Genomic DNA, 15,393 nt, shown 5'->3' with positions numbered 1-15,393 from the left:
TTCATTAGTTTTGGTTTGGCATTGTTTTGTTTCCACTGAGCATAGTTAAACCACAGTATGGGAACTTTATCTACATGAGAATTAAAACCCAAGCTCCAAGAAGCCTAGGTGGATTTACAAATACACTCTGGGTCACAAGGTTCCCCCCTAGGTGTTATAACAGGAGGTCCCAGTTTTCACCGTAACTATTATTTTTTCTTATGTTGAGGAAGAGAAGAAAGTTGGATAAGCATGCATGAAACAAGGTTTCCCAAGTCTAATACAATTACATTTGGAAGACGGAATGCACACCTCCACTGAAAATGTTATTCTCAATTTCATTTTGTTATTATCTTTCATTTTCTTATCTTTACAAGGCAATCTCTTTTCTATGTTTTATGATTATTACTCATAGCTACACCAAAGTGTTTGCATAGCACAATGAATAAGCTTTGCAAAGCTTCAATGAAATCTAAGAGACAGTATATTGCATCCTGGTACATATGAGAGCACTAGAAAAGTAATAGAATTCTTATACAGGTCAGGATGTTCTGAGTATAATAGGTTTGGGAAAGCTGGCTATCACTTGGGATACCCAAGTTATAAAATCTTGATTGTGTGGGGATTATTCATGTGCTTCTGTTAGCAAAAAAGGTGCTACTAAGAGTTTGCTGTGGAACCTTCTGTAAGAACATATCCCCAAACTAACAAAATAGAGATTTGTGGTTTTCATCGCAATCTCAAATTATTTACAGGACAATTTCAGACAGCAGGCCAAAAACGTAAGATTGTATATAAATACATATTGCCCAATAGTGCCGTGATAATGTTGGCTTATATCCAAACTAAATCATTTTGTGCACAGAATGACTTCTGCAAGCACAAAAGAACACCCCCTCCCTCTGCTCCCCCTGGACTCTAAGTCTGCTCCATAGGTTGGGTAAAACTGCAGAGAGAATTTTTTGGGGAATGAAGGGGCAAGAGACAGAGGGATAGTTCCACTGCCCTTGCAAAAGTTGTTCTGGGCATATAATAGTTTAGTTGGATACAACACAATATTATTGCAAATGCCTCTCAAAAGTTTTTCGCTGTCCTCTTCTTGCCCCGCTACAAGCATATAGCAAGCACACCAAACAAGGAGACAGTTGAACTGACTTCAGTGTTTACACTACCAAGGACATTTTTATACATCTATCATCTGCTCTCTTACTCTCCAGAGTCCTAGCCTGGGAGAAATACTGAAGAAAAAGTTTTCATACCCATGTTAAAATGTGTGCATTCTGAGAAAACACAGAGGAAGGGCTCAATATGTTGAAGGAGCGGGGTGAATTTATGATGCTTACTGTAGATCATTAAGGAAACTAAGGCTGCAATACTATACACTTACCTAAGAGTAGTAGGTTCAACTGAACTCAGTAGTACTTACTTCTGAGTAGATATGAATAGGATTCCACAAATTAATTTAAGTCACTTGCGCCCATTTAATGAGACTGATTTTCTGCGACAATGGATTACAAACCAAACAGCTTAGGTTACAGATAAAAGACTGGTCTACTAACCCAAGATGCCTCCCTGACAAAGCCTCAGCTGCACAACTTTAGGAATTATTTTAACTATAAGCTGCCTCTTAAAATGCCACTTGCCCTTGAATCCCACTAAGGAATAGCAACCCTGCTCAAATGAACATTCAGTTTTTTAAATGTCAGACTGGCAGAACAAAGTTCTTCAAGCAATAACAAAGAAGTGACAATATTCAGGAATTTAAGGGGCAAGTAATTTGGTAAAACTGAAATCAAGGTTTAGATACACTGGTTAACAACATGGTGAGTATAATGTCTGGGAAATAATTGAGAGAAGGGGTATATATAAAAAATAAATTAGATATGCAGTGTTTGGTATGCTAACTATACGAGATCTTGAAAAGTATAGGTAGCATACCAAATTCTGCTTTATATCATCCTGGACAAACAGTAACTTTGTTATTAGGTCATTTTAAACTAGATCAAATTAATTAACAAGATTATATAACACATACATTTCATGAGATAAAAGCATACAGCACCCAGTATTCTCAGGTTTTCTCCCATCCAAGCACCCTGCTTAGCTTGCAAGTTGAGATGAGATCAGGCATGTTCATAAACTATGGGGTTTATGGGATGGTTAGGGGAGAGGTAGTACGTGTGGTAGGGGACACATCGTGCTCTTTCTGGGGTAGTTTGTCCACCTTTGGTACTCACCCTGCACTCAGATCTCACTTGTGTCTTCTAGAAGCTATCACCATTCAACACACCTACACCCCAGGAAAGGGCTTAAACAAGTTGGCTAAACCAGGTGAGGGTAGCCGATGGATCTCAAACCCTCAGCGAGTTATGGACTTCCCATGAATGTGAAAACAGGCTCTGGAAGATTGAGCAGCTTAGATCAACAGTGGGTCCAACAGTCAATTTCTGCATGGACTGTAGAGGGAAGGGAGGGGAGATGAAGCTTGTCAGCCTGGGAAGGTAGCCCTTCTAAGAGAAGGAAAATTCTGATCCTAAACCTTTGCTGCCTTCCTGGATATCTTCAGGAGAAGAAAAGGCTAAGGAGTAAACCCTACACAAATCTGGAGTAGAGTCCCTAAAACAGTTGGATGGCACCTTGTATGTCTCCTTCTCCTGCAGCCAAGTTGGTGCCAAACTTATTGCTCTGCTTTCCTTTGGACACCAGCCCAGGACCTCCATACACACTGCCCAGGCTTGCACAACAGGGAGGTCACTTTGGTGCTGCTAACATAGCAGTTGGAGTTCACCCCCGGAGGCACACCCCATTGTCTCTCAAGACAGATGGATGCTAACATCTCAAATGCTTGCAGTGCTTGGTTTTTAATTTTTATGATGTACTGCTTTCCCTTTCCGCATCCCATTTACTGAAATTTCTACTCTGGTTCCTTGAATCCCTCCGGATGTTAGTTCTGGGTTCTGAACTGATCTCTAAATTTACCCCACCTCCGATAATCTACAGAAAAATCAAGCCCCGTCACATGCAAGGCGGAAACCAGCTCAGCCTGCAGGCATTCCCTTGTTTTGCTATACCTGTTTTATATGTTACGATGCATTCAGCAAAGTTAGGAAGTAATAATGCCATCACTTCTCCTCTCAGCTAGGGGTCAATGGATCATGCAAAGTGGGAACTAGCACAGCTTGGGGATGTCCCCAAGCTGCACTAAGCCCCAGCCTCATATTACCTTCTTGGTTCTATAATATTTTGCCACCTGCTTTTTTCATGGAGCATTACAGAGTAACAAATGAAGATGGCAGGTTCCTGCCCCAAGGAACTTACAATCTAAATTAAGAACAAAGGTCAGCAAAGGGAGCAGAGGAAAAGAGAAACCAGGATGACATGGGATTATATGTTCAGCAAGAGGTTATCAGTCTGATTTATTCTCTATGTACAGTTGTAAGGGAGGCAGAACATCTACCCAGAAGAGGGGCAGCAGTGTAGATGGCCCTGAAGGGTGGGAAGCTTCTTTTCCACAAAACTAGACAGTATCAGGGCCTCTTTAAAAGACCAGAAAGGACCTTAGAATAAGAAAGTGACTTATTATAACCATCACTGGAACTTCATTGCTCTCCAGGGATATGAATTTAAGTTTCTCATACTTGAACCTAATATTGCAGCTGCTACATCAAATGGTCTCTTCACAAATACATGGCAGGAGGGCAACATCAAGTCCCAATAGAGTAGTGTACTTTCAAAAGCTGACTCTTTTATAGCTATACAAACCCACAGCTACACTGTTGTATACTAGAATGTGGGTCTGTTTTCCAAACCTGTTTTGTCTCTTACCAACTTTTTAATGAGGAGATACACAGAAGTGCTTTTGGCAATACTGTTTCATTTCTGTTTAGGTTTTGCCAATGTTACTGAAAAAGAGAATTTTGCCCAGAGGCTGCTTATTTAACAAGGGTTTAGGATTTCATCAATCTAAAAACAATTCACATCTCAAGCACATCTGGCTAAGATCTAATTTGCCCATTTGCCCCTTATCATCCTCGAAGGCATCCATCTTCCATATAAAGGTTGTCAAGTTTCTTCATTTTATTTTACCCAACAATTCACCAAAAGCTGAAATATTTCTTTTTCTTTCTCCATCCACAACATGAAGATAGCATGATCTCAACATCATTATAGTTCCCTGCAGCTTGGCTATTTTTGGTACCTATAACCAACATCCAGAAAGCAAACTATAACTTTTTTTCTAAGATGACAGACAAATTTGAAACATGGGCATAATTTTTTAAAATGCAGCCCAAGCTGATGAAAACTACCTTAAAAACATACTGGCAAATACAGAGATAACCCTGTCCAGTTCTATAACTGTAATTGTTCATAATTCAGTTCAACATTTCTCATTGTATAAAAGAAAGCTCCCTGAAAGCCATTGCACCCAATGTATTTTCTACTTTCAAACATTGCAATATGAAGAAACACTTTTTTTGGCATGTCAATAACCTAGCAGCAGGAAATACAGATATGAAAAATATCTATATGCAGGCATAATACATAATCATTTGACTGCTTGGACCTCTGTGGCTACAATCCAACTGCTTTAAAAATAAAACATTTCTAATGATCTCAGTGGGTCATTTACATCTTCACTGCTAATGATTACTGGGTTAAAAACTTGTGCCAAACATATTCTTTATTCTATATGAGCATTATAAAGCAAATACAAACCTAGACTATTTTATCTTCAAATATTTGAATACATGTGACTAAACTGACACATTTGCAAGGTTTCTGCTGTTATCACTCAAGCTTTTCAGTTTTGCACTGACCATGACACCTTTCTTAATGCATGCTCTAAGACTCCCCAATTTTTATATATATATATTTGGAAGCTAGAAATATTCTCTGTCTAAATATTTTCTTAGCTCTTGCATACACAAGTTGCAGAATATGTGTTCCTTGGATTAAAATTCATTATTCCAAATTGATTTATCAAATACTGATTTATGAGCACAAAACAAATGGAGAAGCCTATTATCACTCCTGCTAAAGCATTGCTGTACTATTAATTTAGATTTCCTGCCATGAGTTGCTCTCCTATTTTGAAGCCAAATGTATCTGATTTGGATTGCTGACCACTGAGTTATTATATTCAAGGAAGTGGCCTTCAAAATAAAACATGATGCTCTCTCTTGAAAGTATGAATGGGTTCTGCTCTGCTAAATTTTGGCATGGAAGGGTATTTTTTATTCTGATCCACCAGAACTCCAGACCCTCCAACATTTCTCTGATGGAAATAGGGATGTCCTAAGGAAAAGCAGGACATTCCAGGATCAAATAAGAAACCGGGTTGGCTTCTGTAAATCCGGCACTGTCCCTGGAAAATAGGGACACTTGGAGGGTCTGGAACTCAATGGAAGTGGATCACATTCACTCTAAACTAAAAAAAAGTGGCAACAAACACCATTCCTTCTCCATATCCTAGAAGAAAAGTCCACTGATCCAAACAGGGGAAGTTAACACAAAGTGCCAGTCTGGGGAAGTGGAAAGCTCTGGATTCTAGCTGGCGATGGGGGGTTGGGGGTGAGGTGTAGTGCTGTGCTAAACTGCCCTCTTAGCCAATATCCTCTTGCAGGATATGTATGTTTTTATTAACATCCTCCTTGCTGGATACCAATGTTTTCATCCTAGAATGCTGAGGCAAGACAGAGGTATGGTGGAGCCCAGGCAATTGAAGTAGACTCCCCAATCTAATGACAAAATGCCTTTAAGACACAAGAGAAGAAAAGCCAATGCACATCCTGCTATCTGGTGAGAGAGTCCTCCCTTTATTTCTGAGAAGGAAGTGTGTGTGTGTGTGTGTGTGTGTGTGTGTGTGTGCACTGATGATAGAAACACCCTTCAGACCTTCCTCCTCAAGGTTGGGGACAGGGATGCTTGGAGAGGAACCAGCTTTCATAACCCCTGGCCCCTACTTTTGTTGCAGTTCCCTGCTCAGGCATAATGCATCATATATTACAACTCATACTGGAACCCTGGTGCTATTTTAGAAACTGTGGTTTTATTTACAGTACTGCAATTGTGGTGGGATAATTAAAATTCACAGGCCTAGACTAAAAGGATAGTAAAAAGAGATGGCTATGACTTTAAGTGGATAATGGTAAGCCATGGGTTTGTTCACATGTTACCCTGAACCCAGGTAAAAGCCTTTTCTACACATGCACAAGCATTTAAGTAAAAGAGTGTGCAGCCTGTTGGTTTGTGCAGGTATTATTTACCCAGGTACAGAGACTGTGCACTTGTTAAGCATTACATGCAAATAACTGCATGAACAAGTCTACAGCTCAACAATCTGCATACTGAGATTGTACACTAGCTGAATTCAATGTGTAAACATCCCTTATGAAATTTAGTTAACCGTTCCTGAGGGGGAAGCAACGTTCCACAGGGATCTGAGATGGCTTGCTCTTCCTTTCTCTTCTATTGCACCAAAGTACATTTCGTTGCCTTGAGGGCAGAGGTAAGCAAATGTGCTGGCTCATAGGATCGGGAAAAACATATGTTTTCATGGAAGGGCATTCACTGAAGCAAAAACACCTCCCAGCACATCTAGTTTGGCAACTTAAGTTTCTTATTCTGACGAAGTGAATTCCCCAAATGGTAGCTCAAAACACCAAATATCCAAGTCATGAAAGAAGCATGATTGTTAATTACTTATGCGGTTTTAAGATTTAGTACACACAGGGCCATTCACCTACATACTAAACCCTAATGTTTTCCTGTCTTTTGATAAATAATCTTTTGACAGCATTACTACTGCCAGAGTTGAGGTACTCAAATCTCCTTTTAAAGATATATGCCATGCAGAATTTGAGTAATGTGCACTTCTCTTCAAGAAGAAGGATGATGACTGGTGAGCAATCTTCTCCTGACATTCTAAGAAACAATCTACGAGTTTTCTGGTGTGCTAGGCCCAATGACATGAGTTAGAGCTGCTCCGGGTAATGCTCATTTCAATGGCCCAAATGTCATAGTAGAGTATGCCTCTGCTACCTCCTTTCATCTCTGAGGAAAATGGGTCATATTAAATAAATAGCTCTCTTCAAGCACAGCATACTGGACCAATCAAACAGCCAAAACTACTGCATACTCCTCTACGAGGTGTGGAGAAGAATAATGAAAGATATATTTAAAAAATGAGATGCAAAGCAAAATGCATTTTGTGTTTGTGTTTCTCGGCCAGCTTACAACAAACCACTTTGAAAACAGAGGAAACTTCAAAAATCAGTTTGTAATTTTACTTAAAAGAAAAATTCAAACATCCAAATCCAATCTAAACAATGAGTTGAACCCAATCAGGTCAACTTCCCAGCTCACTCGCATCCACTAAACCGTACCAACTCTTAAATGTGCTTATGTAAATTACTATTTTTTGGTCTTCAAAAATCACAGTGGGAATACATAAAATGTAGTAACTAGAAAGTTTCATCAAGACTAGTCCACCTGCCTATTCACCTATGCTATGGCAAATAAAAATTGCGACAAGATGATCAAGTAGGTAATAATTTTGTTAGTGAAGTGCTCATTCACACTTCTACTCATTCCATTGTACTTCTACTTGTCCCATGCCTAGAAAGGACTGGTCCAAGCAGTTTTCTGTTTGACCCGCACTTTCTAGGCATACATCTGAGTGGTTTTCCCCTTGCTCTACTCCTTTCACAGAGAAAAATCAGCTCTTTAGTGCTAAAACCAAACAAGTCTCAATCCAGAGAAAAACCAAATTGCCATTTACTCCAACTGAGCACTAAAGAGCAGTTTCCCCTGGAGGGTGGGAGGAGGAGCAGGACAAGAGTGGATAAGCCCTTAATTGGAATAACCCCCATCCAACCCCTCACCCTGGAAGGTTATGGTTATGCCATAAAATAATTACTTATATGGCATTATTGAGCAGGTAGGTTAATAGACTAGGAACTGCTGTGGACTTATTTGCAAGGCTGATTTATCAAGTATGTGGAAGGAATATTTTTCAAATGCTTTGTGCTGGTTTCCGTACTGGTGTTTGTGTTATAACTTCTTTAAATGTTAGGTTGTTTTGAACCACCTGCAAGCCACTCCAAGAGTGCTGTTAATGGATGGTCAATAAATATGTAAACTGATAAATGTAGCATCCATGTGTTACACACCTTACTTATCTCCTTCCCCATATTTTCTGCAAAATAAACCTGTATTCCTTACTAGTATACTTGATGTGTGCTAAGCAAAGGGCTGCCAACTTTTGGACTTAGTCCATTAGCTATACTGCTATCTCTTGCTGCTTCCTACATACTGCTAAATATATTTAGTTTCATACCATGGAAAGTATAATTTTCTCTTTTCTGCACATAAAACCTTTCTTAAGGGGGCAGATAAAGACCACACTTCCCCCTTGCCAGTTAGCAACCACAGGCCAAGCATAGTGATGGTTTGAAATGAGCAGATGTGGAGAATCTTTTGCCATCTCCTGGAGAATCCGCTCAGAGACTGCAGAAGGCCACTCATTAAATAAAATTCTTAAAAAGGTTGCAAGTCAAACCCACTAGACTCAATAGCAAAATTCCTGTTGACTTCTGACCAGAAAGATCAATCCTCCTTCAGTCAGAAACATTAACTGAATCATAACACCTCCTCCAGCTTAGATACATTTATCACTGATGGTTCAATGCATACTTAGAATTTTGTTTAATATATATAAGGAAGTTGAATAAAAATGAAAATAGCATCCATGGGACTGAACTGAGGCTTTACTCAATTGGAGAACTGCTTGCAGTAAATAACAGATTGCAATAGTCATAGTCAAGTAAATGCCATCTTTTTAAGAATCTGGTCTTATTTTTCCCATAAGGCCTGACATAAGCAGATAAATGTTGCGGTGAATCTGCCTCATTGTTTTTAGAATACCAGGTGACCAATTCTTCCCAGCCATCTCCCTACAATCCACTTGGCAGAATGCCCTTGCTTATACCAACTGCAAGGGAATGGAATGGTATCTGTTAATAGCTTACCACAATATTCCTTTAGACATTTCTAAATGGGTTACATGAAGCTTCTCAAATACCTAGCCTTAGTAACAAAGCCATTACATCCCCCCCCCTTACTGATCCTGGGGCAGTTAACCACAATGGAATTGTTTCTCGAAGTGTTCATTTCCCCTAAAGTTTTGCTTATGAAATACATTTTCCCTGCCCATACAAATGCATGAAGTTTCAGCACAATCCATAAACTGGAGTAACAACGTTAGCTGAAATCATTCCTGAATGTTTAGTATGCCAAGGCAGAGAAATACAGACACCATAACAAATACCCCTGAGAGCAGAACTGAGATAATAGAATCTTCTGCTTTGGTCTCCTGCCACATGTGCATGAAGAGAGCTTCAGGTGTTTACCACCTTGTGGCTTGAGTGGGTAAATAGTTTCGCATCCTCCCCCCCCCCCCCCAGAAGGTTGCATTTAACAGCAACTAATCTCTTAACACAGGCACACAGAAAGTTCTCTGAAAGTTATGCCCTAAGGAAAAACTGAAGACCAAGAAAATGAGTCCTTAACCAAACATATACAGAATACTAATAGTAAGAAGACGGAAACACGGCTGATCTTAAAGGATGAGGATCTTCTTCCAAATCTACAGCAACCATTGACATATACTGAAAGATATACCCATCCCTCTGACCCCACCGAAACAACACACCTGAACCATCAGACAGACCCTAGCAAGGGGGGGGGGTCTCTAAGGACCAGCTTGGAGGGGGGAAAGCAGGAGTACTTACATCTCTGAACTTATTCCAATATTTATCTTTGTCGTATTGGGAAACAGTGCTCAGCCATTTGTCATTGTCCAAGAAATTGCCATTGTTGCTGCTCCCGGGGATGATTTCTGGATGCCTGCCTTCCACTTGCAGAAAACACCAAACAACTATGGCCAATATCCTATGCATCTGCAAAACGGGGTGCGGGGTGGTTGGGAGAGGGAGAAAGCAGGAAGAGAAGAAAGGTGGTGAGGAGGTGGTGGGGGGGGGGGGGAGAACAGGGACAAATACCTGTCTCAGTCAATCAGTCCACAAGAAAAAGAAAAAGGCAAGCGTTCAAAACACAGCGGCTTAATAGCTCTAGGAGGGGCAAGGGAGGCGGGTGAGCCACGCATTTGATGGGAGACGCAGCTGATGGTCTCCTGAGCAGCTCCACCGCACAGGGCGCTCCGTCAGAGGAACCTGGAGATGGAACCAAAACTGCCAAGGCAGCAGCAGCAGCAGTCCTACCGGGAGAGGAGGGCGGCGGGTTCCCGGGAAAGTTTGAGTGGCAGAAGTAGGGATTCTCCTCACGGGCTTGACCTACCTTGGGAGCACCTCCCTGCGCCTCCTCCCCAAAGGAAAGCAGCCGCCCCTCGGGCTGAGGGAAGCAAAGGACGCTCTGAGGGAGACGCGGGTACCTTTCGAGGGCGGCGCGAGAAGCAGCCTGCAAGTTTCCCTGCCGAGCTATTCCAGGCGCACTCACCTTCGGCCAGAGGGCTTTGCCGTCCTCCGCGCGCTGCCACCCGTTCCGCCTAGCTTTGCACCGCCGTTCCCCGCTGGCTCGGCGTCGGAGCCCCGCTCCAGCTTCGCCCAGCCGCTTTGTGTGCGCTTGTGTAAGTGTCGGGCGGTGTGTGCGCGCGTGCCTCCTCGCCGGCTCGGCGTGAATCATCGAAATCTGGCGCCGCTTGCTGACCGATCGGTGGAATGGCGGCGGCGGCTGGCGGAGGAGGAAAGGAGCCGGCTCCTCCCGGCTGGGCTGCATCCCGGGGCCTAGCTAGCTCCTTTGCAGAGGCGTCCGCTGGCGAAAATGTTGGCACTTTCTCTGCTCGCTGCCTCGTCAACGCAAAAGTACTGTGTGCAACAGCAGAGCTTCTTTAACCGTCTCTGCGTCTTGCAACACTCTTGCCCCAGGGGTCAGACTCTCAAGGCTTGGGGCTTGTAAATGCAGGTGTGTGTCGTTGAGGTCTAGTTGCCACGAAGTTGGTTTGCAGAAGCTCTGTGTTGAGGACCCAAAATACTTTGGGGGCCTAAGCGGTTGAGCTCAGCACCTGCATGGGAGACTTGCATTCGTGTGGTCGGTGCTATTGTTCTAGAAAAAGAGGTGCCGGAAGTCACACATTCCCTTGTAATGGCAAAATAGCACCCACCTGAGAAGTGCAGGAACTGAGGGCTGAAAAAAGCAGTGGGTGTGATTTCTCTATAGCAGAGTTTCCCCAACCTTGGGGCTCCAGCTGTTTTGGGACTACAGTTCCCATCATCCCTGACCACTGGTCCTGCTAGCTGGGGATGATGGGAGTTGTAGTCCAAAGACAGCTGGCAACCCAAGGTTGGGATACATTGCTCTATAGCAATGATAAGCAGAATTAGGGCTTGTGGGATCTATTTTGAGACAGACATATTAACTCCATGAACTGGAGCAAGGCACCAAGCAGGGACTGAACATATATTTGTTGTTGTTGTTTAGTCATTTAGTCGTGTCCGACTCTTCGTGACCCCATGGACCAGAGCACGCCAGGCACTCCTGTCTTCCACTGCCTCCCGCAGTTTGGTCAGACTCATGTTTGTAGCTTCGAGAACACTGTCCAACCATCTCGTCCTCTGCCGTCCCCTTCTCCTTGTGCCCTCCATCTTTCCCAACATCAGAGTCTTTTCCAGGGAGTCTTCTCTCCTCATGAGGTGGCCAAAGTATTGGAGCCTCAGCTTCACGATCTGTCCTTCCAGTGAGCACTCAGGGCTGATTTCCTTCAGAATGGATGCGTTTGATCTTCTTGCGGTCCATGGGACTCTCAAGAGTCTCCTCCAGCACCATAATTCAAAAGCATCAGCCTTCTTTATGGTCCAGCTCTCACATATATTTAGAATTGAGGAATAGGGTGTCTCTGTACACATACCAGGGTTTTGTTTTCAGTATCACAAGTGATCGAGTCTTTCTACCCACAAAATACACTCCCCAAGCCTTTATTTCAGCAATGAAGCTGGGAGGAGGGTAATAGTAATTCATAATAATTTTATTATTTGTATGCCACCCATCTGAATGGGTGGCTCCCAACAGAATATTAGAAACATGATAAAACATCAAATATTTTTAAAAAAACTTCCCTAAACAGGACTGTCTTCAGATGTCTTCTAAAAGTTAGATAGTAGTTTATTTCCTTGACATCTGATGGGAGGGTTCTCCACAGGGTGGGCACCACTACCGAGAAGGCCCTCTGCCTGGTTCCCTGCAACCTCAATTCTCACAGTGAGGGAACCACCAGAAGGCCCTCGGCACTGGACCTCAGTGTCCGGGCTGAACAATGGGGGTGGAGACACTTCTTCAGGTATACTGGGCTGAGGTCTTTTGGGGCTTAGAGGTCAGTACCAACACTTTGAATTGTGCTTGGAGATGTACCGGGAGTTAATGTAGATCCTTTAAGACCAGTGTTATATGGTCCCGACGGCCGCTCCCAGTCACACATCTAGCAGATGCATTCTGGATTAATTGTAGTTTCTGGGTCACCTTCAAAGGTAGCCCCATGTAGAGCACATTGCAGTAGTCCAAGCGGGAGATAACCAGAGCATGTAACATGCTGGCAAGACAGTCTGCTGGCAGGTAGGGTTTCATCTGGCATACCAGATGGAGCTGGTAGACCCTGGGCACAGAACTGACCTGTGCCTCCATGGACAACTGTGAGTCCAAAATGACTCCCAGGCTGTGCACCTGGATCCATTGTTGAAAACATTGTTTATAGTTAAATTTATATCTCACCCTTCTTCCCAAGGAAGATCAGGGTGGCAAATATGCAAATGGTAATGCATTTAAACATACTTCCATTACTGGTGCAGACTGGGAACAATTTCTTCTGAAGAGGAAAGTCAAAAGACAACAGAGGAGGCTGCTGTCTAATATTTAACAGGAGGGAATTCCAAAGGGTAGGTGCCAGAACACCAAGGACCCAATTCCTATACTGTGAGGAATAGACCTCCTACAAAGATGGTATCTGCAGGATGCTCTCACGTACACATTGAAGCTGTTGATTGGGCATATCAGAGGTGATCCTTGTCCCAAGCTGTATAGTCCCAATTTGAAAGTTGAAAATGCCAAGTAGATCCCAATCTAATTCTGTTCTCCTGTGCTGTACAGTCACACCCATGCAAACATATTCTGTTGCTCCAACAAAGGCAAGGTAGGGTTGTGGCAAAGCATGGCAATGACAGCTGCAGCTATGGGAGTTGCTTACACACCTGCTGTTATGCCCTCTAGCATGAGTGGCTCCAGGCCTCACCCAGTCCCAGAAGCTCTGAAGTTTAAACAAGGTGTGTAATATGATATTTACTTCAAGAAAAGAAGGGATGAGCAGGACGGTGGCATTGATCCACATAAGCCTAATGCAATACATCGCATTTGAATTGTGGAGGTGGAAAATAGATCTGAGCCACATGTGGGCAATTAATGAAATAATCGGCTTGGGACTTTTAAAGGGTGCAAATTCTGGGGGTGACATATAAACATAACCTTCAAGGTACTGGAAACCCTACTGTTCTACTGTAGTTATCAAGTTTACCAAACAGTTTTGTGCTTCGCTTGTATATTCTGAACATTGCAACATGGATTATGTTTGCACAAGAAAGATGTGTTCCCATTTGCCTAATTATGCCATAATTCCATATTTCAAATGCTTCTAATCCGTTTTGATCCTACTAAGTGTGCAATTCTAGGTTTAATCTTTGACAGTGTTTCACATCCTTCAACAGCTGCAGTATATCACAGCTGTTTATTACTTACAGTAGCAGTAAAAAAATATAAACCCTTGCCTGTAGATTTAATAATATATTTACCACCAACCAAAGCTCTAACTGAAACATAATTATAATTCAGGGGGTGCACAGCAATGTATATTCCCTTCTTGTATATTGTAGATAGTTTCAATTTTTAGATTAGCATGTGCCATTTTCTCTGTAGTTACTGAAAGTAGCTACAACAATGCTGGAGGGGCTGGAAGCACAAAAGAGAGTTGCAGGAAGAGTGTTGTGACAGGAGGGGGGAGGCATTGAACAGGGCACTCATTGTACCCTGTAGTCATAGCTTTCTGGTGAGGTGATGGGGGATAAAGGGACTCTGGTAGGAGATGACAAATGGCTGCTCCCTCAACAGACAAAGCCAGAGTTTGGAGTTGGGTGTGGGAGTGATGTGACCTAGAAGTAAAGCTCCGAGAAAGACTCAGAGCAACATTTGATTTCTGTTTGAATCCAAGAAACAAGACCTTGCTGTGAACCCCTCCATCGTAGGCTCGGGTTGTATATATAGATGTTAAAAAAAACCATATATCACAAAGATGCCAAAATCTCCTCTGGGCCTCAATCCAAAAGGAAACACAAATCCTAGGTAAGTGCCTAGAACCTTTGGAATCTTGCACCACTCAGAGATTTATATCAGAGTATCAAATATGAAAGGCACATATGAAAAGCAATGTTCAAGGATGGGTGTTCAGTGAGTAAAAGATTTGGGAGGAGGGCATGTTCCCAAAGTCTGGGTCTAAATGGGGAGAAGGTTGAACTTCCTCATTTCATTCTTTTGCCTTGGCCACTTGCAAGACTGAAGGGCCAGGAAGCAATGCCTCCTTGGAAAATCTTTCCACTTGCACCTTCAACCGGCTGATAATCACCATGGCCTTTTATATGCCCCCTAAAGGGATAAAATGTCTGCTTAATACAGCCCTAATCCTACCTAATTCCTGTTGGCAGGGGACTATCATGATTCTTACTTATATCATAATAGAGTGGCAGGCTGCTGAAACTAATATTCCATGAAATACAATTCCATGAAATGTTGTTGTTTAGTCGTATCTGACTCTTCGGGAGTCAGACATGACTGTAATTCCATGAAATGCAGTTGTTGAAAAGGAAAGACAGTAAGAATAACACTTTCTGGGGTGGGGGAATGGGTAGTGACTTTTGTAATGTCTTCAGGTCTTCAAGGAGCATTCCTGTTATGGGGAATGTAATTTATGGGTAGGAAATGTACACAATTCATGAAGCTGTTTCACACCCCTTCTGGACATTGGAAATGCACCACAGCAAGGCATGCTTTTTTCTGCTCGTTGGTGCCAGGAGAGGGTTGTTTGTCCCAGGCTAAGATTCACAACCAAATAAATATGGCATTTGGGCCAAATTATGTTTGGGGTCCCCCCCCCAATCTACCACCAACACAAAAACAAAAAATAAGTACCATACCAGGACTCAAAAAAGTGATTGTGCAAGTAGAGCAGAGAGATCCACATATTCTGCTACAGTTCCATTACTGTAATTGTTTTCATTGTAGTAGTTTGCACTTCTAAACAGACACGCTAGTATTTGGTTTTAAAAGTGAGTTGTTTCTTTAGCAATGAAAACACTTCTGAAA

At 42.5% G+C, this 15,393-nt stretch overlaps 1 protein-coding gene across 2 annotated transcripts in view; it reads right to left on the bottom strand.

Annotated features, from left to right (window-relative positions):
* SPOCK1 (SPARC (osteonectin), cwcv and kazal like domains proteoglycan 1) overlaps positions 1–10,788 on the bottom strand; it is a 405,646-nt gene extending 394,858 nt beyond the window's left edge. For both annotated transcript variants that reach the window (XM_028718100.2, XM_077924543.1), the window contains exons 1-2: positions 10,495–10,788; positions 9,771–9,938 (exon numbers count right to left, since the gene is read on the bottom strand). In XM_028718100.2, coding sequence (XP_028573933.2) covers positions 9,771–9,938; positions 10,495–10,773 — 447 coding nt within the window. In that variant the 5' untranslated portion in view covers positions 10,774–10,788. The remainder of the gene's footprint in view (positions 1–9,770; positions 9,939–10,494) is intronic.
* Positions 10,789–15,393: the final 4,605 nt, after the last annotated feature.

The sequence above is a fragment of the Podarcis muralis genome, chromosome 2 (genome assembly GCF_964188315.1).
Source record: "Podarcis muralis chromosome 2, rPodMur119.hap1.1, whole genome shotgun sequence".
In the NCBI taxonomy this organism is placed as follows: Eukaryota; Metazoa; Chordata; class Lepidosauria; order Squamata; family Lacertidae; genus Podarcis; species Podarcis muralis.
This window is presented reverse-complemented; position numbering and strand designations above follow the sequence as displayed.